This window comes from Coccinella septempunctata, chromosome 2 (genome assembly GCF_907165205.1).
Source record: "Coccinella septempunctata chromosome 2, icCocSept1.1, whole genome shotgun sequence".
In the NCBI taxonomy this organism is placed as follows: domain Eukaryota; kingdom Metazoa; phylum Arthropoda; class Insecta; order Coleoptera; family Coccinellidae; genus Coccinella; species Coccinella septempunctata.
This window is the reverse complement of record NC_058190.1, coordinates 9164769-9192718: the sequence shown is the minus strand read 5'-3', so window position 1 is coordinate 9192718 and position 27950 is coordinate 9164769. Positions and strand designations below refer to the sequence as shown.

The window sequence follows — 27950 nt, the reverse complement described above, 5'->3', positions numbered from 1 at the left end:
ACAACCGTATCAATGCGGCATCACGGGCATTCTGGAAGCTAAAAGACAAAGTGTTTCAAAATCACGACCTCAATCTGAAGACCAAGACAGCTGTTTACAAGGCAGTGGTCCTCCCAACGCTTCTTTACGGAAGCGAAAGCTGAACGCCCTACAGGCGACATATTAAACAGCTTGAACAAACGCAGCAACGTCATCTAAGACAGATAATGCACATCAGATGGTTCCACAAAGTTTCGAATGCAGAAGTCTTGCAGCGCGCGAGTTGTACAACAGTTGAGACTCAAGTAGCGAGGGCCCGACTCAGATGGAGCGGCCACATTCTCCCCAAAATAGCTCTATATGGCGAATTCACTGAGGGAGCCCGGAAACCAGGAGGCCAGTATGAGCGGTTTATGGATACACTACATCAATCCCTAAAATCAGTTAATGCCAATCATAACTGGGAAGAACTAGCGGTTGGTGACTATCCATGCCCGGAGTGTGGTAGGATATGTAGGTCACGGTTGGGTCTCTACAGTCACAGGAGAGCACACAGTCGCAATAAGCCCTGAAAAATTATAAGTCTGTTTGAACCTCTTTTTTTTTTCCTTTTTCTTTTTGTTTTTTCCCTTTTTTCGTCTTTTTGTAGATTCATTCCCCCCATTCCCCAATATAGCAATGAATGAATGAATGAATTATCTTTATTGATCTTTGTCCCATCCTGTATCCTCCAGAGACTTCTTTTACACTACTGATTATTTTATCCATAATTGAATTGAACAAAATTGGACTCAGACTGTCACCTTGGCGAATTTCTGGTAGTGTTTGGGCTTCTTCGGTAAAACCCTTGTGATGTGTTTTGTTGTCCCCATATGTTCGAGTATTCTTTTTAGAAATTCAATAGATTTGGGGAAAACAATTTTGCTTGCTCACACAAAGGCACCTAGAGTGTAGCTCGATTATGTATGGAGGCTTTCATTTGAAAGGTTTATTATGATCATTTAAATTATATCATTTCAGGAGCGGTGATTCGCAAAACAGCATAATCCCCGGTCAAATGAACGCAGCTATCGGTCAGTCACATATTGTTTGGCATCGAGAGGTCGAGTTATCTTATGCACCACTAGGTATGGAATTTCATGTGACATTATCCTTACGGGCCGTTACCATATCCCGGTCGGTTGTACCGTCGCAGGAATGCAAATCCCGGACTCCACATTCGAATAGCAAAGGCTGGATATTATTTACGTCGATTCTGTGAACCGTAGTTAAACGAGAACGGTGATCAATCGAACGGCTAACGATCCATTACACTCTGCTGTGGGCGCTAATTCCATCAATGACCGCAGACCAATTTACGTATTTCAACCTCGCCGGGAAGCAAACACCCATTTTTTTCAGTTCCTGTGCGATTGATTACTTCATTTTCATTGCCCGGTTTTTCTTTCTAATTCACGTCCTTCGCAGAAAATATCCACCTCTTGTGGAATCTACGACATTGTGAGGTCATACCGAGATTCTCAAGAGAAGCCACATTTTCTACAAATACCAGGATAGCAGAATGATCGCATTCTCTAGCTGTTGAACTAGCAATTCCAATATTCTAAATCTTTGAGATTTATTCTACCGCACATGCCAACAACTGAAATTATACTGTGATAGCCATCACCTCCTCAAGAGAAAGATGAGCAGAATATTACATCCTCCTAATGCACCTAATAATAATAATGTCATGTTAACCTGGCCCACCAATCTACAAATGAAAGCAGCGAAATTTTCCAAGGAGAATCGCTCAACCCACTGTGGTCCTGCATGGCCTTGAATCCCAAGTCTCATAGATTGAATTTTACTGACCACGGATTCCCATCAAGAGCAGCAGTGAAACAATGATGAAGCTGAATCATCTCCTTCACGTGGAGGATGTGAAACACTTTGCATCTACTAAAAAACAAATGCAACAGATGCTGAAAATGGCAGAAGAATTCTCTGAAGATAAAAAAATGAAGTTTGGACTGGAAATCGTCTTCCCAATATAATGAAAGGTAAAATAGAAGACGGTTCATTAAAACTTAAGGAAGGTGCAGAAATCGAAGTTTTGGAGGAGGGAGACACGTACAAGTATCTAGGGATCAAACAGGCTAGAAGGATCAATCAGAGCCAGATGAAGAAATAATTAGCTGAGGATTTTACTAGAAGACTGCGATATAATGAAAAATCGGATAAAAGCGATTATACCTACGCTTGCTCAGCACTGAACTACACATTCGGTATCATCTCTTGAACCTTGAACCCCTATCGATTTAGCAGCCTTACAGAGTAAAATAAAAACAATGCTGATAAAACATTACAAACGTCACCCTAAAAGCTCAATTGAACGAAAAAAGCTGCTTCTGGGGTTCGAGGAGTTGTTGATTTGTCCAAACATACCCACATCACAGACTTCCTGAACAAGGCTGCTGCATCAGAACTTCATAGAGTAGTGTGTGATGCTAATGGTTCTACTCTATTAAAGCTGCATAAGGTTCACACGGAAGCAGTCGAATACTCTGCTGAAAGCAAAATGTAAATACTGATTGCATGGAAGGCACTAGAACAGGGTCAACCATGATTACGTCGAAATATTTGCATTGAACTACCAGTTGACTTCCTGAAGGTTGTTTATCGAGATAGAGGACTTCATCCTTGGCATACAGGGTTAGGTGATTCCAACAAGGAACTACATGAAATATCAGTGGTGGACGATAGCCGTCGTTATGGCAGTGTGACACATGAAACCATCCAGCACATCACCGGGGTATACCAGAAGTTCGCGGACACGGATTAGAAGAAAAGACACGATGAGCATCAGCACTAAATAAATAATACCAACTTCTAAGGTCTAAAAAGGTTCCCTATTACAATTACCATCCAGATTCTGTATGGGAAAATGATCATCACAAGCTCTACTGGGATCGCACGGTTCTGACAGACCGGAAAATAACTCGCAATACCTGACCTTATATTGCTGAATAAGGCTGGGAACAGAACAATATTCATCGACTTGGCGAATCCGAATAATAACAATCTACCAGCTGGACCCATCGAAAAAATTTCAAAATAAAAAATAAGGAGATCTCGAGAAACAAACCAGGAGACAATAGATATTGTCATTTCACCTACAGGTCGAATAGTGAAGAAACTACCAGAGAATTTAAAAGACCAATTAGACGAAAGTTTCTGAAGAGTCATGCAGAAAGCAGTAATCTTGGATGTCGAGAACGATACGCAAGTACATAGGAAATACAGAAGAACTTGACAAGCACTTAAAAAAGAACTGCGGGGAGATCAAAAGTTCAACCGACAACAAGTTGTGTAGCCTGGACTCTATCACCACAAACAGAGCTGAATCCTTTTGATATATGAGAAAAGTGAATGTGGAGAGTAGTTCATTATGACTAAAGTCATAATGATCGTGGAAGCTGTAAACTTGGTTGCATTCGATGTTAATCCTGTAGCCTGTAGTACCCCAAGGCTCAGGTCTGTTCTTCTTGATTCATATGAACAATCTCCTCAGCTCAACCAAAAACAAAATTGTCATCTTCGCAGATGGAGGCACGTTTATATATTCTTTCATCAGTGGCACAACTTTGAGAACTATCTCAGCTCCATAGATAGCCAGCAAATTGATCCCTTGAAGTGCAGTTATGGTCAATGCATGGAGCTTCAAAAATTTCAATTCAAACTGTTCGCCAGTTCTAGTAGGTCCTTTTGTTTGCATAAAAAGAGTAGCACTTTTCTACACTCGATTTGATTTACACCAGTGTAGAGGAAGTGTATGCCCCATTCTTATTTATTTTGGCAGTCGGTTGGCCATGAAATAATTTTCTCAAATTTTTTTGACTAGAACGGAGTAAGGTCGTTAATATCATAACGCCGTTGCCACAACTAATATCAATTTTTATGACGAAAATGCCGAAAGTGATTGAAAAAAGAGACAGGGTTTCAGGAAGTGCTATTTAGAATTCAGGTCCGCTCATTCAAATAGTTATACCCTGATATTCTAAAATCCACAATACGTCAGACGGTAATGAACATATTCAATGTAAGAGAATTTAGGTATATAATGTTTCATATGAACCTAAATGACTTATATTTCAGCTGAATATTTCCACAATCAAAAAGATTGCGAATGAAGAGGATGACAAAGAATTTCCTTCTATTGGGAGACCCAAAAAAGTGGTGGCATTTGAGAATTTTATGTTTGAGTGAATAATGCGAAAAGTTTACTACAGGATTTTCGATTAATGTCATCGCAGAATAACTTCCCGAAAATTGATTTTTCTATTTTTCATTTTACTTGTCCTATACATTGTAAATGTCTCAAGATACCAATAAATACCTAATTATTATTATATCAATGTATTAAGATGAACAGCCACAAATATGCGCCTGTTGAACTGTTAATTGTTTATTCATGTAAAATTTTTGTTCAAACGAGAAGTTCATTTTGACTTGAAACTTCCTTTTATTCCTTTTACTTATGTATATTGATGCAAGATGATTTTTGTTGATGAATTTAACATTCTTGTAATTATCTGTTAAATCCTTTGGGAGATACCCATTCCCAACCACTGCATCATATGCATTTCATCTTCGGGTTGATATTTTTGAAATCTACAACTGATGTAATGTATTCAAACTTTGGCCAAAGAGATAACGAACTCTCACAAGCTAGTGCACATTATGATATACTGATCTCTTGTATTTTCCATGCGAATAACTGGATTTGGTATGCCTTCAATCAGTTTGTATAAACTTCAATTATGTTCGTCACATATTTTCCGAAGAGATTCGACATTGTGATAAAATAAATAACAACAGAAACTTTTACGTTGAACGGGCAACATAGCGCCCAAAAATGTTGTGACAAGCGTCATAACCCCACATTTTCGTACCATACAGAGTGAAATGTGTCAAATTTCCATGGCCAACCGACTGCTAAAATAAAAGTGAATGGAGTATACTTGATGCATTCCTAGCAGAGTCGAAGAGCACGAGAAAAATACTCGACAAGGTACAAAGGCTTGCCTGTGCGTGCATCACTGAGACTAGTACAACGTGTCCAACTAGAGCACTTGGAGTCATCGCAGATCTCATTCCGCTACATATAGTAAAGAGAGTCCTGGTCCTCTCTAAAAGTACATCTCATCAGGGAAACTACATTACTCCGTTCCAGTTACAAAAACTTGAGAAAATTATTTCATGGTCAACCGACTGCTAAAATAAAAGTGAATGGAGTATAGGTGTAGCATATTCTTAATCTCGCAGTACTAAAGTTTCGAAGGAACTTTTTGGAAGGATTCAACCCAGGAATTTTCAGCCGGAGCGTTTCTCTATCGGTTTTTTCCTTGATTCGAGTTACATTTTCCTATTCCACAGAAAGGTTTTGGCTCACTGAAAGGAGTTCCTTCTCCTTTCCTGGCTAGTGTGTTAGCCCCTTCAAGGTACCTCCGAAAGACTGTAGCTCAGTCGAGAAACATTTTTAGAAAAAAACAACTTTTTGAACATCTTTCAGAACTTTTAATCTTGAAACACCGTAGACGTCTAAATCTGAGATATTCTTGAAGAAGAATTATAAAGATAAAATTTACTTAGATAAAAAATTCAGATAGAAACAGAGTTGTCAGAGGACGCGTCCGATTCGACCCAGCCTGTACTTCTTTGTTATAATTTAAGCAGCTAAGCAATACTGGATGGAACCGGGCATGAAACAAGCGGGGGAGAATTTATGACGAAAACGAATATAATACCTTTCGAGGGCGTTAAACTAGACGGGAGGGACCGAGAACGAGGGTCCAAAAGGCCGCATGATCGAGCGACAAACCGCCGAGGGTCAACGGTTCACTGGGCGCACGGACGGGGCTTGTGATCGGTGTCGCGGCGCTCGTCTCTCTTTCTCCACGCCGCGCCGCACATATTGCAAAGACATAAAGCGTGCCGGTGAATTGTTGAGCGGCTTATCCGGTCTGAGTGGCCCCCGTTGGGGAAATCGGGAACGTTGGCGGTGCAGGCCGCCGCCGGGATCTTTCAATCCGCGTGGCCATATCGGCGGAGTTAATACGAGACTGCCGAATTTGGGAAGATGGGGGTCGTTCTGCGATGAAAATCTGAGCTAAACTGCTCGACAAAAGTTGGGGATATTGAATTAATTTTCGTTTTCTCTACTGAAAAATTAATTTCACCTTGAAATATGTATATATACATAGAGTTCTTAAAGTTAGAATACAAAGCATTGTTTTCACATTGACGTATGAAAGCCTACTGAAAACCTGAAGATTTCAGAAATTCATAGTTCTATTCACCCTCAATACAAAATATGACCTCCACGTGCATTAACAATTGCTTGAGATCTTGCCTGCATGCTTTCCACCAACTTGTTGTGATAATCCTGCTCAATTTGTTGCCTAAATATTGTGGCTGTACTCTGTGTACACCAAGGGCTGTTTGTAACTGGTCTCAAGACTCCCAAGTCTGCTCCATTGGATTTAGTCAGGGAATCGTTAAGGTCATGCCAGATGAGGAAATCCCCGGTTTTCTCTACCACATCTGTTAGTTCATGGTTCTTGGAAATACAAATAAATCAGCTCTGGCATCCAAACAAACCTTAATGATTGGTCCTCCTCGAAATAGATGGACTTCTGTATGTGATTCGTAGGTAATCATCGACCATCGCAAAAACATCCATATCTTAATCAATATAGTCTTCTGATCAACGGACTGACAAGGTTTCTGCAGGTGCTGAGTAGTTTTACTTGTTAATGGGCTTTTTACATGCTTCAACAGTTCAACACTTTTTTGCTTTACCATTTTTCCAATTCGATTCGGTTGAAAAGATACAGGCTGTTGAGAATTCATGTAAAGTTCAATTAATACCTTTTCGTGTGAATCTTTTCCCAAAAAATTCTCTCCACATCTTCAAGTTTCTTCATAATAATAATAAATAATAATGATATAATCATTAGTCAGTTATTGCCAACAGGGTTAATCCCCAATTACAGGAAAATACAAAACTTTCATTACAATATTGCCATGTGGAACACATAACGAATTACAATAAACATAATCAATCAACAACAAGAAAAAAGGAAAAAGATACACCAACCCAACCTCAAGATCAACTCACAGAGCTGTGAAAATAATAGGCCTCCACGATGGAGCGAATAGAATCGTGATGTATGTCACATATACTTGAGAGCGAGTTGAACAATCTACAAGAAAAATAAATTGGTAGTTTACTACTCCAATTCGTTCTCCCCGCTCCACAGTTGAACACCTCCTCACTCCAAGAAGCCAAACGGGGAACCAGAAATGGCAAACCAGACAAAATTTCCGAACAATCAATTCTGCCATTAACAATTTTATAAAGAAGCATCAATGCACACACATTTACCCTATTCACAATGGACTGTGCATAGAATCACGAGAGTAACAATTTCTGATCATATACTATAGGAGGGTAAACACCATCCTCCTTCCAAATTGAATATTTGTAAAATTTTCTTTGAACTGACTCAATTCTTTTCCTATGATATTGATGTATAGGTCTCCAAACTATGTTACAATATTCCAACCTACTTCTAATCATACTATTAAATAGAGCTATCAAAGTCTTTGAACCACAAAAGTGTTTTGTTTTTCTTACTATAAATCCTTGTTCCTTTGGCAGCAACTACTAACTGATTGATATGTGGTATTAAAGATCAATCAGAGTCGCATAAAATCCCCAGATCTCCAATTTATGTTCTTTGTGTATGTCATAACGTAACATTTGGAGATATTCAAGCTTAATCAGTTACTAGTGCACCACCCTGAAAGACGATCAAGAGCCGACTGTAGTCTGATACAATCAATAAGGTTCAGTATCCTGAGATATTTCTTCAAATCATGTGCGAACAACAATACTGCTACATCCATAATATCGAAGATATCATTGAGAGGAGTTTATATCACGGGACTTTCTCGCCATCCGTATCCTGATTACTGATTGCTGGGTGTGTTGGACGGATAAACCAAACCTGCCACTGCGACCAAGCGGTCTATTGTTGCACACAGGCAAGCTCGTAGAGCTAGATCTCTCCCTCCAGTCCCATCCTACTCAAAAAGTAGAAGATTTCGGACGGGCAGTGATTCTTGAGTTTCTCTAGGACCATCTTCGGAGAACCAAATACACCAAGTCTGACCCTGTCTGCCGCCGGGCAGTCACAGAGGATGTGTTCAATCGTTTCGTCCTCCTCTAAGCAGAGTCTGCAGAGCGGGTCATCGATGATGCTAAGCTTTTTAAGATGGGCTCTGAGTCTACAATGTCCCGTGAAAACCGCCATGATAGATCTCAGATTGGTTCTAGAAAACTCTAGCCAACGACTTGCGTATAGGCTGGGAGGCACTGAAATAGCCCTGTGCGAGTGACGCAGTCCAGGACGATTGCTCCAGGACCTTTCGCTTTAACCAGCTGTTGTTCCGTTCCCTGATTGAGGAATTGGAAATTTCTTTACTAGGTTCCGGGCCAATAAGCGCTGATGTTGCGCCTTCTTTGGCTAGAGCATCCGATACTTCGTTGCCTCTGAAGCCAGAGTGTCCAGCTACCCCAATCAGTTGCAGTCTGTTGAAGCTTCCCAATTTGGAGAGTTTAGATCTGCATTCAAATACCTGTGCCGAGTTGCATTTGTCTGCTGCGAGAGATTTAATTGCAGCTTGACTAACCGTTAGGATTTTCATTGACCTACCCGCCCAACCACTGTTAAGCAAATGGCTTTCGCACAGATCAATGGCGAAGATTTCTGCCTGAAATACTGTCGCCGACTTTCCCAGACTGGTCAAAGTCTAACCCTGTATATGAGTTTTTAGAAAAACGCCGTGTCAACAAAACACCATCTGATTGCAAATACGTCGGTGGCATGGTGGCAACCTTCGTTCAGTTTAGGTTTGTTATCATTTCTCTGTTTGTTTCTCTATACGGTTTAGGACGTCGGTACTGGTTGTATGGCATGTCCAAGAAACCCTTAAAAATCTTTCAATTTCAAACATTTCAAAAGACTCCATTTTATTCGTGTCGTCTTTGTGAGCGTCCACGTTTTGACACCCTACCGGAAAAAATTTCAATGTGGAATCCGCCCTACTTATTCCCAATTCAAATCAGTGAAAATTTCGCGAATATAAATTATCGCATGGTCTGCATGTCCTAAATCTTGAATGCACCGACTCAAAGCGGCAGTATACGCGAAACTGCCGTACTCAAAATCCTCATCATCTCGTCCGCACTTCGAGACAAAGTTTTTCCACTGCAAATACACAAAAAATTCGCTCATGAGTTAGAATTCACCGGCTTAGGTTGAAATAGATGGATAGCCCGGAGAACATTTGCGGGAATTACACACGTTGGCGTAGCTCCAATTAGAATCGCAACGATTGGTTAACGCGCTAACCGTTGTGCCGCCGGCTGGGCCATGCGAAGAGACGATGTCGGCGGTGGCATCATTAGCGCACGTTAAAAGCGAAGCGGTAGATTCGCAGTATCAATCGACAGTCTAGCGGGCCTCGGGTCTTTATTCGCGCTACAGACGTTGAAAATTAATGATGATGTAGAATTGGGTAGCGGCGAAACTTGCCTCGTCTTACGTAAACATGATGATACGTCTGATAAATACTGAGTCCGCCGATGCGGAGGCTTCTTCATTCAATCAGAAATCATTTCATTCAAATTTACTCAGTTTTCTTAATGATTTTATTTGAGAGATTTCAAGAGACCTATTTGCTATATACTGTGTTGGACGGTCTATGGTTTTCAACCACGAAACTGATCGGTGGTCTGCTGAGGTGGTTCATTTAACCAACCGCAACCTACGAAGCTATTCGTCTTGATCCGTGGTCTGCAGTTTTGCAAACTGACAGATCGTACACAATTTCCTGTCCCAAATAACGGTTCTCATACATTTTGTCTATGATTTGCCAAACCACGACGGTCCAAAACCTATGACTTAACAGAGTAGCTCTCATCCAAAATGATGAGAACCCTTCTTAGCCCAGTAGAGCTTCCAATTATGAGAAAATTGCAACCTAAGCATTTATTGCTGGAATAGCTTTAGATATGTCCCAATTTGAATTTCCTAGGCTGAAATGGGCCACCCTGAGGACCCTGAGGTCAATATGAATGTTATAGAGCATCGAATTCTGCTACTTATGAGACTATCCTTTCTCGTTTTACGGATGCTGAAAGTTTGACCAATTTTTCAGATTGAAGAAAATCTTCTTCACACGAATAATCATTCGTTTAACTACCAGTACATCCTCTATAATAACGTATAAATGATAAAAGTTAAGTCTAAAAAGTGGTTGAGCATTGAATTCTGTCTCGAAAACTATTCAGAGGTCTTTTTTCATACCACACATTTCAGAAAAGTCGAATTTCAAGTTAGGGTCACTTTAAAACATCGATGGAAAAGTGAGCTTCAGCTCTAGTAATTAAAACTATCAAAACCCACGTACCCTAAGGTACCCCTAGAAATTAAACTGTAGGTCCACCCAAAATGAATCCTCAAAAAACGAACATTGAAAATTTCACACTGAACTAACGTCATAGCAAAAGAATAGGTAAGCTACAAAATCAACTAAAACTTTCAAATCACAATTCTTTAGTTAGTGCACTCAAGAAATATTCAGAGTCTTCTTTATTTCACAGTCGCACCATCCTCCTTCATAACATCCTCACACACATTACATTTGTTCATCATTTTCACATCAGCACAAGAAAAATTTCAATATGTGAAATGCACAAAGTCCAAGACCAGCCAGTTCCTTACACGCATTGAAATAAATAAAATAATAGAATAACAGTACAGCAAGTACATAGTTAATTGTAACAAATTTTGCCATCAGGTGCAAAAATTAAGAATCGTGAGCCATGAAAACATAGGAAAATCCACAAGGAGGACACATACAATACAAGAAATAACAAATAAACTCATTTTGACAAGATATTTTACAGAAACAACAGACTACTATAAAATACATCTCCTTATAGAAGGTAGAAGTCATCGAAATAGGTCATTTCACCGAAAATTTCACATTCATTTGCAATCACGAAAGATTTCGAACTCTTGTATAACCAAATATCATTCACTCGAATTAATTTCACGATTATATATGGTTTTTGGTAACATCGAACTTGTGCTTGTGTGTTGTTTCATTAGCACCACTCGATTTCGATTTGAAAATCTTGAATTTAGATTAATCCGATTTATCCAACTTGGTTTTCTTTTCATAAACAACCTGTAAATTTTCGGACCAACTAGCAAAATGAATTTCACCAAAAGATTTTTGTGAAAAACCTCCCCAGTAGGAATATTCTCAAAACTTTAAAAATTCCTGTCGTTCCTCTAATTATTAAAAATGGAATTTTTGGTCAGAAAGAACAAAAAAAACAGTCAATCGCAAGGCGACGTTTCGGTGATATTTTTCACCTTCTTCAGGCTTAAAGGAGAGGACAAAAATGATTACCACAAACAAAAGAAATACATCTAAATAATAACAAATCAAAATGAAAAATGTTGACTAGTATAATTTCTAGTCAACTTTTAAACCCAGCTGGTTTGATGACCATTTTAAAGATCTTTTTGATGCGAATGTTGTATTTTTTATATTTTGATATGTGGTTATTTAGATGTTTTCCTTTGTTTGTGATAATTTAAAACAGTGTTTTTAACAATTTTTTTTCATGAAAATCCCTAAAACTCATACACCTTTGAGTTGTTACCAAGGGTATGACATACTGTTTAAATTGCCATCAAATCATCTATCGAATGATGCCAAGATGTACTGGGAGCGCCATTTGAAATAAGGAAGTAGTAGATCTTAAGATATTTCAAGGGGAAAGTTAATTATCGAAAACCCCAAATGTTTCAGCACAAAATCATGATTAGTTCATCGTAAACGTCTAATAGGCCATCGCTGTGGATCATCCGGTATATGGACTGTGTAGAACGTTTTTTAGTTGCAGGAAAACTTTCACTTTGGATGTGAACGGACAAAACATAAAAAATCCCCAGACGTTTCAACACAATTATTCCTTATAATTGCTGATAATTCCGAAGGTTTCCTTAGTATTATCTGTTGATGATAACTCTAATTCACTTATCAGCATCGCGGTAAAAATCGAATTACCGAGCATCCTAAGTACAAAGTCTCTATTACCCGGAATGAAAGCCCCCGCGCTAGATATAAAATTTGCCTTCATAACCTTGCACTTCGGTTCCCTCGATTACATTCCGGAAAATGCAGAATTTACGGTGGCTGTGCATTATCGTCTAGCAGGCGGTTCTCCCTTGAGATGTATAACACCGGGATGACGTGTCGCAGGTGTTTACCTGCTCTCTGTGTGCCTTTTGCCCGACCCGACTCGTAGATAAGGGGCCAGAATGGCTTCGGATATGTTCTGATCTCATTTCGGAGCTCGCGTCCCCGCTACTACGTCGGCGGCGGCGGAAAGCGGGGACCGGAAAACCGTCACTCTAATTAGGGAAAGGTTGAGGGCGGCTCGAACTTTGTGTGCTGTTCGCAGCCCAGATAAATTGAAAAGTTTTCGCGGATCTCTGTGTCTGCAGCCGGGATGGTCGATTCAATGAAACCGGCAAAATATAGTCCTTGTGACTTCGACTTTTCACTTCACTATTCTTTCAAGGAAATACAGGTGGAATGTGAAAAAATTCCGATATGCGAATTTTTCTTACGTCGATGTTTAGATTGATTTCTCTCATTCATCAGACCTCAACGGATTGACAAAGTTCTCTACATGTTACAGCCCCTGCAGTCAAATCGATTTTCGCTACCCCTAGAGATTTCTCGATATCCTACTTGGATGGAACTAAAACAGAACTTGAAAAATTCTTTGAAACCATCAATTCTATGTTTAAGATAAAATTTACCATCGAACACTCGATCTTTAACACCATAAATTTTCTCGATCTAACAATTAATCTCGATAGAAACAATAACTTCTCTTTTGATATTTATAGAAAGCCTACACAAACCGATATTATCATTCCTTACCATTCGTATCATGCACCAACATTGAAAAGAGCTGCTTTTAACTTTCTATTTCACAGACTAATTAACATTCCCCTATCCCCTGAAAAATACAATAAAGAAAAGAATATTATATACCAAATTGGCTACAATAATCAATACACTAGAGAATATATAGATCAGATATACCATTCAATCAAAAGAAAAACAATTTTGAAGAAAATCTACCCCCACATTGCAAAAAGAAAACAATATCTATCCATTCCATTCTATAAAGGTTTACATGAAAACATCCAACATATTGTTAACAAATATGATTATACTCTGATAAATAATCGACATAAAAATATCGAAAATTTATTAGTTAACAATAAGACAAAAACCAAAAAAGAAGAACAAAGAGGAATATACAAAATCAACTGCACAGATGGTTCTGCATTCTACATCGGAATGACCACACGTAACGTTAAGAAACGATTCAACGAACACCGCAGAAATACACATCAGCCTTAGGATGCCATCTAGACGAACATAAACATAACACTGACTTTGACAACTTAAAAATACTACATAAGGAACATAATAATTACAAACTAACATTACTTGAACAATTGGAAATTCTAAAGAACAGAAGTAATCAACATTTACTAAACGATTTGACAGAATTTAATTTACGAGATAACAGCATAATAAAAATGATATATTTCCCGAACACAACACACAACGTTGGAAACTCGACAGATGACATCCCAAATTAATCTTCTAATCTTACTCCTTTTTTCCACTACATTTTACATATTAAACGCGACAGGAACTTCGAAGTTTGGGATATATTTCAAAGAATTGAATAGAGAAGAATTATTTCTTGAAGTCACATATTTCATCCTTGATCTTGTCTCATCATATATGTTTGACAATTTACCTCCAACGACGGTAAGATTGCACACTCTCATTCTTTTACAATGACTACCATTTATATAAAAATATAGCATTACTTAAATTGTGAAAATGTAATTTCACCTGGCCTGATGATGGCTTAATCATAGCCGAAAGCGATCGCCAAAGAATTATACAATAATTACAGTGTGTTTTTATTTACATTCACCAATAATATACAGAAACATACTGTGGAAGCATACATTGCCAAAATCCTACTTCACAATTGTCAATGGAATTGGAACTTTTTTATATGCGTTCTATCGTCCTCATTACATCAGCTTTTTCTGTCATTACAATGATTGTGGAATGGACGACAGTTGTCAGAAAATTCAGTGAAGATTTAACGAGAAATGCAAAAATTATAAAGTAGAAATATAGAAAACGCCCTCATATCACTAGTACTGAAAACCGACTACATTTTGGCCAGTGAAAACACATTTGACAATGAGATGGCGCTGAAAACTCAGTGTCAATAGTGTCAACACTTTATAATTGAGGGGCGCGAAATCAGAATTCTATTCCTTGTATCGAATTGCAATATCGACTTTGTTGAGACCAGAAATCAAACATTCTGAGCGACATAAAGCATGGTTTTGTTTTGTGACTAGGATGTTAGTTTTCATCCGAACATTGTTTGGAATCGAGTGATTTCAATGAAATACGCAGTCATATGTGCTATATATTCTTTGCAATTTTTGTAAAATTTACAGAAAGTTGAAATTATGGACAACGAATAGAGCAAGAGTATAAGTGATCTGCTCTACTTCAACGGTGTTATTTCTGTGCAATACGTTATTTTGAATTAATAAACTTAGTTGAATTTGTACAATTTATATCAGAAATTAATTCAAACCAATTTTCAATATACCATCATAGCATACACATTTTAGTTACTTACATATTATTTAAAGAATTTTCAGAACCACAATTAAAAAAAAAAAACCTTACAGGGGTATACAAGACCCGTATGTTAGCCCGTCAATATAGTTTTTTCATGCTTTTTTTATGATTTCTTTTTGGTATAGTCTCTTTATGACACAATATACAAATTGATTAATGAATGAACAAAACACTCACAGCAGGTTTCATAAAATTTCGACTTTCCAAGAAACAATATGTCAGTCACTCATTTCCCAAATCGAAATCAATAAAACCTTTGTATTTCTGAATATATTGAAGGAGTAGCAATTGAGAATCTTCAAATGGCCGTACAAAAGTCATAAATTCTCCTAAATGGGCCCTTCATGCAAGGGATGCTTCCAGCATACAACAATTTACTTGGAATGAACAGTTCTCAATTGACTTGACTTGCAGTAAAATGTTCACTGCAAATGTTGTAGTCAGTAGTGTTTGCAGGCATCCACTTCGGAGCAATGGAAATAAAAATCAATGAATGATCGAGTCACATATTACCAGTTTTGATATTTACATTTCTATTTTCCTTAGTAAAGTAAAAAACTCAATTTTCGAACGATATTTTGAGGTTTTCAGCAAGAAATTAGACAAAAAATTCAAAAATCAGCAACAAGAACGAGCTAGATAAACAAAAAACAGTACGAGAATCAAAACATTCAAAACCTTTTTGATCAAAATGGCCTTCTGAAATCTTACAAAATTTCATAGGTTTCTGCAAGTAGCCCTCGAATTAATATTTTAACCAGTCTTAAAGTCTTAGAAACACATTTGAAACACAGATGACGCTCACATCACTTTAGTCGCTTCGTTTCCCATCTTTCTACTTCATAATCTATCACTCTTTGGAGAAATGGTTTTTGGTTATACTTCTATGCTGAAAAAATCTTAATCATGTATCAATTATAAGGTGGAGTAAGGTATGCCTTGATTCATTTTTTAGTTCAATTATAGTTTCCATCATGTATCTGCTACAACGATACAGTATTTAAAATATGTTCATTTAAGTTAGGCAAACATTCAACATTCAAGAAGCAAATTCAGAAATATTGTGACCGTTTCGATAGATTTAGATGCTCGCCCATCAAATTCTCATTTATGAGCAATCAAATGTTTACTCTCTTATATCAGAATAGCTTTTTTGCTCCTCGTTTGATAACTTTTCAGTTTCAGGTGAGTTTTTATCTTAGTTTAAATATCTGAAAATTTCGATTGCAATAATGCCTAGACGTAAACTTAGTAGAAATAAAGCTTATAGACTATTGGTCTAAAGGTATTCAGTGAATTTCATCGGTGAAAGTTTACAGGGTGGGCAAAATTCGTTGTCTACTGAGGGGATCGCGATAACTTAAACAGCTTGAAGAAACCGGCATGAAGCTAGCAGCCAGTTTCCGAATATACCCGAACGACCAGTGGCGTCGTAAAAATATATTCCCGTGTCGTTATTTTCGAGAAGAAATAAAAATCTGAAAACAAAACCAGAGAATCTGCCGTTTTCAATAATGCTGAAGTAGAAATAGATAGGTACATAGGAAAAGTGATTCGACAATCTGTAATTCCGATCATAGAGCATTGAGTCCACGAAAAATGAATGCATATTCAACAGTCTTTATGGTAACGCCTAGCTACTTATTGTCAATATCACGAAATATTTAGCTGGATCCAAAAATTTAATAAAATCATGTTCGAATTACTCAAAAAAAATGCCTGTAGAATATCATAATGCTTTTCGAATACGAGTTGAAACAAGCGAGTAATTCGGCATTATTGAAACTGGCAATTTATAATTTTTGTGCATATCTCAAAATCAAGAAACGATAGGCAGATTTTGTTTTCAGATTTGGAGTACTCAGGAAAAAAGAGCTCGATAATGTATATATTTTTTTTCTAGCTGCTGTTCTCGAGATCCCCTCAGTAGACATCGAATTTCGCCCACCCTGTATAGTTTTCCGTCTCGTCTATCGATATCGTGACCGCAAAAACAAAAAGTGGACGCCAAAGATCTTCCACCCTTGCACAAGATCGGTATCCGTCGGTTTCTGACTCTGTCTATCCGTAGCGAGCATTCGAGTACTTGTCGAATCATGCAACAACAGCTTCTGAACGCTTCTGGTGTATGATGCGCCATCCCATCGTGTGAGAATTGTCGTTGAAGCTCTAGAAATTCATGGTATTCCGCATTTGGCCCTGTCCTCTCGTTCGTCAGAGCTTGGAATCGGCTACAAAGAGCTTTGGATCCTCATCAACCACCTGACCTGTACATACACTTTTATCGCAACTCTGGAAATTGATCCCTATTTCAACAATCTGTTGAATTTAATTTTTTCAATTTTTGGAGTGGACTGAGTTTGTACAGTACAAATATTGAAAATAAATTTACACCTGAAACAGTGAAACTTATGAAAAAATGGACAAAATGATGAGTTAAATAAGCGAGTAAACATTTAGATTTCTTATCTTCTGAAACTCTCTAGTCTCTGAAACAAAATCATTAAAAAAATTTAAATAATCGATTTGCTCCTGCGTAAATTCTTGCACTAATTTGTCAGGAGCAAATCAGATTCTTCGTCATTGTACGATGTTTAGTGCATGATACGATGAAAAGACTGAAAGCCATAAACAGACAGACCAAAGATTATAGAGGAGAAATATAGGAAACGCCTTCATATCTCTAGTACTATATTAACCGACTTTATTTTGGTCAGTGGTTAAACATTTGACAATGAGATGGTGCTAGAAACTTAGGTTCAATACAGATAACTGTTTAATAACACTATTTCATAATTGAATGGCGCGAAATTCGAAAAACATCCTGAGCGACAAAACAAAAGTAGGGTTTTGAAGAAAAGGGCTTTGAATATGGGACACAAAAGTATATGGTGATTTGTTATACGTCGAAGGTGTTATTGCCGTGCAATACAGTGTTATATTTATTTATTTATTTATTTTATTTATTTCTACAACAGGAACCTCAACAGAAAATCCAATAACAGAGGTTCACAATGATTACAATTTATGAAATAATTTCACACTCTATGATAAAAAACGTTGAAAAAATGTATACAAAGTATCGAGCAAAACACAAACAGACAGATTGGAAAAAAAATTGCATATCAGAGAAAAATAAGAAGGACCAAATTAATTATATTCGGAATCAAGTTTTGAATTGATAAAATTAGTTGAATTTGAACAATTATCAGATAATTATATAAACTTATATTCGATGTACAATCATAGCATACACATTTCATTTCTTCACTTATTAGTTACAGAATTCTCAGAACCACAGTTGAAAAAGTACTCGTATCTCGTAGATCATAATTTCCCCTAAATGGGTCCTACATGCAATGCTTCCTGCATACAGCATACAGCACTAAAAATTAATATCAATGCATAACAGACTCACTTCATTTTTTGTGGTAATCTAAAAAAGCTAATTTCGGAAAATCCCACATTTGAAACCAGATATGGCGCACATATCACTTTAATAGCTTTGATTTCCGAACGAAGCAACTAAAGTGACGTGAGCGCCATCTGTGTTTCAAATGTGTTTTTAAGGAGCTGGGACTGGTTAAAATTTTAATTCGAGGGACATATGAAATTTTGCGAGATATCAGAGTCTTATGGCCATTTTGATCAAACAGATTTTGAATGTTTTGATTCTCGTATTCACAGGCAACTTCGTATCGCCTTTTGTTTCCAAGCCCGTTCTAGTTGCTGATAATTGAAATTTTTGTCTAATTTCTTGGCGAAAACCTCAGAATATTGTTCGAAAATTATTGTATGGTGAAGAACTGTGGATTAAATAAAACGAATTTTACTAAGGAAAATGGGAATATAAGTATTGAAACTGGTAACATGTGACTCGGTCATTCATTGATTTTTATTTTCAGTGCTACGAAGTGGATAAAATTTTCAGGGCGTAAAGGCCTGCAAACACTACTGACTACAACATGTGCAATGAACATTTTACTGCAAGTCGATTGATATCTGTTTATCCACGTAAATTGTTATATGCAAGAAGCATCCCTTACATGAAGGGTTCATTTAGGGGAAATTATGACTTTTATACGTCCATTCAAAGATTCTCAATTGCCTTCAATATATTCAGAAATGCAAAAGTTTTATGGATTTCGATTTGGGAATCGGGTGACTGTCAAATTGTTGTTTGGAAAGTCAAAGTTTTATGAAACCTTCTGTGAGTGTTTTGTTCGTTCGTCAATCAATTTGTATATTGTCTCATAAAGAGACCATACCATGAAGAAATCATAAAAAAGCATGAAGAAATTATACTGACGGGCTTGAATATAGGTCTTGTATACCTCTGTAAGGTTTTTCCAATTGTGGTTCTGAAAATTTTGTAAATAATATGTAAGTATCGGAAATGTGTATCCTATGACGGTAAATTGAATATTGGTTCATATCAATTTATGATATAAATTGAACAAATTCAGCTCAGTTTATTAATTCAGAACGTTTTCGCAGAAAAAACACCTTTGACGTACCTATAGCAGATAATCATGTGCTCTTGTAACCTAGTCAAAGCTCTATTCGTTGACCATAATTTTAAATTTTTGTAAATTTTTTATAGATTGCAAATAAAAATTTATCACATCCAACATCGTTTTTCATTGATACCAATCGATTCCAAACAATGTTCAGGTGAAAACTAACATCCTGGTCACAAAACAAAACCATCCTTTTGTTTTGTTGCTCAGTATGTTTGTTTTCTGGTCTCAACAAGGTCAATATTGGAATTAAATACAAGGAATAGAATTTGAATTTCGCGCCCCTGAATTATAAAACAGAAAACTGTTATTGAACAGTTTTTCTGTATTCATTATACGTTTTCAGCGCCATCTGATTGTCAAATGTGTTTTCACTGGCCAAAATGTAGTCGGTTTTTAGTACTAGCCATATGAGGGCGTTTCCTATCTTTCTACTCTATAATCTTTGCTCTATAATCTTCGATACAGACAAAATTGAATTCGACAACGAATTCTTTATCAATGAGTGCAAATTAATCGTTTAATAAGACCATTTTCGGCTAAAAATCGACAGAGTTTAAGGAAGAATTCCTAAAATAGAAACAAACTTGCAAATTATCAGTTCATTCAACGGAATTGTTGAAAAATCTGCATTCACAACTTAACACTTCTCTTGAATATAAATCGTCATCTCTGAACGCTCCGTAATGAGATTTGCTGTTTACCTCATGTAGCGTAAGGATATCCTGTTCATCCCAAGAATACGGAAACGTGACAGGCAGCAACATAATTTACGGATATTCCAATTTAAGCCGCCGGCGGCGGTCAGGTCGGGCCGTATCAAAGCGTCGCATGTAGGGAGATACTAATCTGCAGGACCCGAACAATGCTGAGCTCCCAAACTGTTCGATTCCGGGCTACAGCCACGCCGATTGCTAATTACGGCAACCGTTATAGCTGCGAGGGGAAGCGTCCGTGGGCCGTAGACCTTGCCGACCTATTTATGGTTGAAAATTTCGTTCGAAAGCGTTCAAATAAAGAAGGATTCGGGTGACGCTATGGATAAATAAGTCATCTTCTTGTTTGTTCTGCGCGTTGTATCCTCAAGTATCTTTCCCGTAAAGAGTTAATATCTTTACAGGATGTCCCAACTAAGACATTCAAAAAAAAATTCAAAATCTTTCACGTAAAGTAAACTTAATGAATACTGTATTTATTTCAGACAATATCCCTACAATTCTCTCAACTAATTACATCATAATTATAGATATGAGTACCCACACACCCAGAAAATGCTTAATGGAACTAAGTCAAAAAGAATCACCTTCAAACTACCCATCAAAAAATTCCTTTAAATCGTATGGCTTAAGATTCAATGAAAACAACTTCACTTTATTCTTGAACAATTAAACACTATTAATACTTTTAATTTCATTTGGTAATATGTTGAAAACTTTGATGCAACCAGAGGCGCAGCCAAGATTTTGTTTTGGGGGGCACTATATCTCAGCTATTTAAAAATAGAGACATGCGATTTGCGGAACCCTTTATCACTTTTTTGTAAAACTTTTAATGCCACATACAGAAATATTCCAACTACGCCCTGAAATACAGGGCGAAAGCGAAAATGTCCATTTTTGGAGATGTTATTATTTCTTAGGCCTTGTATATAAAAAATTGTAACTGCTTATAACAGATATTTTTACATAAGGGTCAGTGGCGTGATTGAAAATTTTTTCAGAGCACTGTTTTCAAGATTAGGCACAAACTTGGTATTTTTTAAATGGAACATCCTGTATAATTAAATGTCAAATTTTTACAATCTTTTTTCTAAATACATTGACGTATCACAACCTTATATTCAATAAATTTTAGCTTCAAAAATCAGTAAAATCCATATTTAAGTTTTTTTTAATAGTAGCCATATGATTAGAACCTATCTATTCAATTATATTTTGAACATTTTTAAATTTATGTTGAAGAGTGATATTTTGAGTTTATGTTTAAAATATAATTGAATAAATAGGTTAACATCACATGGCGTTTTGAAAAAGTAATAATTAAATGCAGGTGTGAAGGAATTCTTGGACTACTATTGAAAAAAAAACATAAATATAGATTTTTCTGGTTTCAGAAGCTGAAACTCAAGATTAGATTGTGATACATCAATGCATTCGGAAAAAAAATTGCAAAAATTTTACGTTAAAATATAAAGCCCGTTTGCAACAGCCGAGAATTCTCTGGAGAATTCTCTACAGAATTCTCGCAAGAAAAGGGCGGAGACTATTTAGTACGCAACTGAACAGACAATTCTACCGAAAGTGCGTATGTAACGGTACATAACTCACGGCGCATGAAATCTCGAGTAAATTTTCTAGAGAATTCTCGGCTGTTGCAAACGGGCTTAAGGAGAGTTCCATTTAAAGCCCGTTTGCAACAGCCGAGAATTCTCTAGAAAATTTACTCGAGATTTCATGCGCCGTGAATTATGTACCGTTACATACGCACTTTCGGTAGAATTCTCTGTTCAGTTGCGTACTAAATAGTCTCCGCCCTTTTCTTGCGAGAATTTTGTAGAGAATTCTCCAGAGAATTCTCGGCTGTTGCAAACGGGCTTAAAAACTACCAAGTTTGTGTCCAATCTTGAAAACAGTAATTTTTATTACGCCATCAGTGACTTTCATGTAGAAATATCTATTATAAGCAGTTTTATTTTTTTTCTATCTTATACAGGGCAAAAGTGAACATTTTCGTTTTCGTCCTGCATTCAATGAATAAAAGTAGTTGGAATATTTCTATTGGTGGCTTCAAAAGTTTTACAAAAAAGTGATACAGGGTCGCGTATACCGCATGTCTCTATCTAATAGCTGAGAGACATTGCAGTCTCAACCAAAATGGGACACAGTGTACACCGAACTATCCGATCCGAGATATTTGTCTTGTTCTCCAAAAAAAACAATACCGTATCTGATCACAGATTCAAAATGATACAGCACTCTTATGTCTCCCATTAATCATTAATGGCCTTATGCACCGTTTGATTGAACGAAGTTTAAGCTCTAAAACGACGTTTAAGTTTCTATGGACAAAAGGATGTTTAAGGAACTAATCTCGTTTAATGAAACGGTGCATATGGCCATTAGAGTATTAGACCCAAATATTTTAATTGTTTTCCATAATTCAAGAAGTTGTCCATGAAATAATCTTTAAATTGAAGTTGAAGGACGTTTTGATGTCACTGCGCCTTTTTTCGTCAATTTAATTCTTGAAACTTCACTTCATAATCGTTTTTCGATAGTTCTTCATCATAGATTATAGGTCCTTTCGTTTGCATAAATAGTGTAGCGCTTTTCTACAATTTCTACACTCGATTTTAGTATTCGTTCGCTGATTGAATTTACACCAGTGTAGAGGAGGTGTAGTTTATCTACATCTCCTTTTGACTTTGTGTAGATAAACTACACTTCCTCTACACTGGTGTAAATCAAATCGAGTGTAGAAAAGTGCTACACTTTTTATGCAAACGAAAGGACCTAGTTACATCGACGATTCTATTTTCTCTATAAGTACTGAAAAAAATTGTCATAATATGTTGGAAAATAATAATTTCACCCCTCTGGGATTGTAATTTTGTCTTTTCCTGCTCAAATCATGATTCCACCTATTGCTGAAAGAAGGCATATTTCTTAAGTTATGGTAATTTTCATTTACATCAATTAATAGTTTCGGTCATTCTCTGGTCAGTCTCCTTCTTCTTTATGTATTTTTATCATTTTTCATTTTTTCTCCACGAGTTTTTGTGAGTTTTTTTATATAACTACGCTCTTCGCTGACAGTAACTTTGAAACTTCATAGCGATATTTCTATTCAGTTCGAAATTAAATCCGCTTTATTTTGGTGGTTTTGTTAAGTGGCGAATTGGTGAATGCGCCGGACTTCCCCACCTCTTATTCGATTTTGGATGAAACAGATTTCTATAATCTTCGGCCCTCGAAACGCGCCCAGATTAACCAGTTAACCAGATTCTTTTTAAAGTGGTGAAATTTACGCTGAAAGATTTCATTACATACGCACTGGTTAAGTTGAAAACAAGAGTTTTAAAAATTATAAATCGAAATGAAACAGGCAGTAGATCACTTGGATATTGAACTAATCCCAAATAATGTCAGTAAAACTACATCTTAGAATCATTATATTCCTAATTGGTTTCTCAATTTGTGGAGTCTTCTTATCAGCACCTAAAATCCCATTTTTTTCCATCCACGATCCGTAGAATCAGGAAATTCCTAAAAACCAGCGCAACATGGCTCTCATCAATCTCGAACATCTCCTGTTTGAGACCGGCAGCTCTACCTCTGTTACCGTTAGCTCTCGTTCCCGCTGGATAATTGATCGGGACTACAGGGTCGGGGTGAGGATCTTGTAACTCACTGGCCTGAAACAATGTGAAATAATATTTACTGAAAATTTTTAATTTCATTCAGATGGCTCAAATAATGTTTTCAACCTAAATCACAGCATTTATAACTTGATATAGGTATTGCTCTCTTTCTGCTGAGCCTAGTCAAGTGGAACACAGTTTATTCTCAAAAAACATTAATAATTTTCGAAGTATTCTTTCTTCAGGATGCGTTTTTGCATCAGTAGAAAAAATTCTCTGAAATCTCCAAATTTCTGATTGCAGTCCGTTTTTTCCATTTTCAAAGGCATCGACCGCTGCTTCAGTTGATGTAACACTATTGGAGATCTTGAAAAATAGTTCTTTTTCTTCAACTTGGCCATCATAACTTTAGTGAAATGAAGCACGGTATCTATCGGTCACCTCAGATGCAGGTTTCTAATGGTGAAAAAATTATTGGAATCAATTCAGTAGTTTCAGATTTAAATGAAAAATACAAAGAATTATTTTTTCTTCAAAATCACAGAAAAGCCCTTTCATGCGAATAGAATGTTCTTCTGGTGTTTTGATATTCATTCTGCTCCCACGAATCATAAAAATACCTAGACACTTGTTTTATATGTACATATACATTATACAGGGCCTTTATGTCTCGTAACATGGCATTCGGCGTCAAAATAATCTCATTTTGCAGATTTGAAGGATTTTTTCGATTTTAGAAATCGAAGTTGCACAAGATTTTCATACTTGTTAAAATGGAGAGTGAAGGAATAATGTAAATTGCATATGGGTACTCCAATATTGCAATTATTTACAATTACATATATTACACCCTGCATTTATCTCCTACAAATAGATTCGTGTGATTATAAAACTCATATATTTTCTTTTCATTTTCAGGTAAGTTCTATCGAAGTGTCAATAATGAAGCTTCTTCCTATTCTCCCTCGAACCAATGAGCAAAATATTTCTACATCAAATAAGGTGAGAAGCCATGAGGCTATCTCTCATGAAACAAAAGAAAAACAATTAGTTATTGGTTACGGTAAGTGATGAAGAGTTCAAATTTCATATTTAACAGGATGTTGGAAGTTTCCTAAAGATTTGGAAAAAATTGAGGAGATAATTCCTTGTCTGAAAACTCAAACCGATTTCTACATAAAAGGAACAAAAATATTTTTTTATGATTGCCCTGGCGTTCTACATTATACAGGGTGAGTCTTTGACTCGTACAAATATTTCAAAAGTGGATTCTTGAGATCAAAAGAAACACATTTTTCCAATTCGGTCCTGATGAAAAGATATAGTCACTTTAAGTTTTCGTGATGAGCTATGCCGCCTCTGGGGGAACGAAATTTCATTTAGAATAAAAAGCTAGATCTATGAGATAGATCTGTGGATCTGTAGTTATGCATTCAGCCAAACTACCTAATTTTCCGATTATCACAGATATTCTTTATTTTTGATACAGTTTATATCCCACCCTTATACATACTTACTTTGTTTTTGTCATTTTGGGATAATTTATCATTTTTTTTTAAATTCTGTATTTTTATTTCATAATTTTGAAACTGTGAAACTCTGAAGTTCTCGACCAAATAAGAGAGACAGATCTACATATGCATAGGATAGGATCAGGAGAGGAAGACCTATCAAAAAATATAAATGAATATACAGGGGGTCCCATAATGCATTCAATGTGTTGGTCCACTTGAATATACAGAATGTCCCGGATCAGACGGGAAACATTAATGAGAGATAGATAACACCTAAAAGATCAGGAAAAACCCTCATATGTAGTATCAAGGACTCCTAGATTCTGATTTACTAGGTGTTTTTAAAATTTGAACTGAATTTGGATTTAATAATAATAATAATAATAATAATATTTATTTTCATGATCAAAAATACAATTTTGAAGAGAAAACAAGTCAAAAGCAAGAGAAAAAAAAACAGAGATGTTCACACAAGAAAACTATGACTCAAATATTCACTCATACAATATGGTTCCAAATCAACAAGTAGTTTTTGAACAACTTTTTTGAATTTTTTTATATCTGCTATAATTTGATATTTTTTGGGCAACTTGTTGTACAAAACAAGGCTCATGTATTCTACGTTTCTTTGTGTTAGCGTGAGAGAGCACCTCGGAACATGGAATGAGTGTATGCGCCTGGTCATATTTAGATTCAAATATTTTTCAAAATAATGGAAGTTATTCTTCACGAATACTAAAGTTCGATATATATACAGTGCAGTTACTGTTAGGATGCCTTCTCTTTTGAATATTCCTCGGCAGGATGTTCTGGAGGATAAACTCAGCATAGTTCTTAAAGCCCTTTTTTGAATCACGAATATTCTAGAAACATCAGAACTGTTTCCCCACACGATGATTCCATAGCCCATGATTGACTGGAAATTAGAGAAGTATACAGTTTTAAGCAACTCAAAGTCAGTCTGCTGTTTTAACATTCGAAAAGTGTAAAGAACTGAATTTAGTATTCGTTGGAGTGCATCAATATGATTGTGCCAGTTGAGATTTTCGTCTAATATAATACCGAGAAAATTGGTACTCTGGTTAACTTTAATATTATGTCCCAGAAGATCGACACTCTCTGGCTTTTGTATTCTGTTGTGTGAGGTGCAGAATATTAAACATTCAGTTTTATTCAGGTTCAAGCTGATTTGATTCCTTTGACACCAGTTCGTGATTTTAGAAAATTTTCTTTGTGATACTTCAACTACCTCAGATATGTTGGTAGCCGCAACCAATATATTAGTATCATCCGCATACATGACTACGTCTTATCCAAATTTGGAATGAAGATAACTTCCATGAGTTTCCAGAAAACTGCAATCAAATATCATTCGATTTGCGAGATCGTATCATATAAATTTGGACAGCTCCTTAAAGTTTGCGAAATCATCCCGTACAATGAATGTAAATCCTAGTGAATTTCATCAATGAAATAACGGCATATCTTTGCTTGCAGAGATAATTTTATTTGATGTTATTTGTCAAAGTAATAGTAGGCACCTTTGATTTATTTCCACTTTTGACTTATTATGATATATTTAAAGAAGAATCAGAAACATCTAGTTTGTCTTCATTTCGAACAGACAATGAGAGTCTATTACCTATTTCTTATCCATCACTTCAAAGTTCATTCTTGCTAATTAAATTACTCAAAAATAAATAATTCTTAGAAAACTTTGAGTTATGCTTCAAAAAACTGATGTATTCGATCAAATGAAAACTGAAATTAATATTCAATAATAATGTATTTCCATTAGATTAATTTCATAAAGATTCAAAATTCACTTCTTTATGAGATGAGAAGGATGTTAAATGTCGAGACTATCAAGTTAAAAAAAATCAGGAACTTGGATAGTGTCATGCGCGAATTGAATAAATGAACCTTACAGTTTACGCTCTACGCATATATCAAAGAAATAGATAATGAAATTCATTTCGTACAAGATGATTTCGCGAATTTTTAAGAACTGCTCAAATTTATGTAATAAGGTCCTGCAAATCGAATGATACTTGATTGAAGTTTTCTGGAATCTCGTAGAAGCTATCTTCATTCTAAATTTCGGATAAATCGGTGATTTCATTTTAATTTGGTTTTAATTTCCATTCAAACTTGAAAAAAAAAAACCTGTAAATCAGAATCTAGAACTCCCAGATGCTAGATATGGGGTATTTTCGTGATCCCCAAGGGTTTTCTGTCCTTTGAAATGTTTTCTATCTTATCCGGGACACCCTGTATTTCAATTGACGTAATTATTTAAAAAAAATTCTATCAATTTCGTAAAATTTCTGTTTGTAAAGGGGGAATCCATGAAGAACCCGGTAAATATTAATCAACACATGAGAAAAATAAATAGAAGCAGTCAATCGACAATATTTTTGTTCGCACGTATTTCTAAATTCAATGCCAGACGACAAATTTCGTTGGAAGCTCGTTATCGAACTCTCGTTCCTCATAATTCCGAGACCGGATAAAAAATCAATGACACCCACGTATTTCGCGAAATATGCAAGTAGGTATAGATCCGAAATCGGGTCCCTCTGTATGAAGCGGGCGGGATTGATGAACGTATTCCGTCAACTCGTAAAGTTCCCCGATTCCGGCCGGAACAAAGAAATTTCGATACCAATAAACCCGGAGCGA

General features: G+C 36.3%; 1 protein-coding gene across 5 annotated transcripts in view; it reads left to right on the top strand.

The window, feature by feature from the left end:
* Positions 1 to 27950, top strand: part of LOC123307435 (nucleolar protein 4) — a 257824-nt gene that overhangs the window by 44565 nt on the left and 185309 nt on the right. Inside the window, exon 1 of one of the 5 annotated variants that reach the window (XM_044889750.1) lies at positions 13927 to 13968. The exons of 3 other annotated variants lie outside the window; for them this stretch is intronic. In XM_044889750.1, coding sequence (XP_044745685.1) covers positions 13942 to 13968 — 27 coding nt within the window. In that variant the 5' untranslated portion in view covers positions 13927 to 13941. Of the gene's footprint in view, positions 1 to 13926; positions 13969 to 24676; positions 24757 to 27950 lie in introns of those variants that run through there. One more of the 5 variants, XM_044889749.1, reaches the window with a different exon arrangement.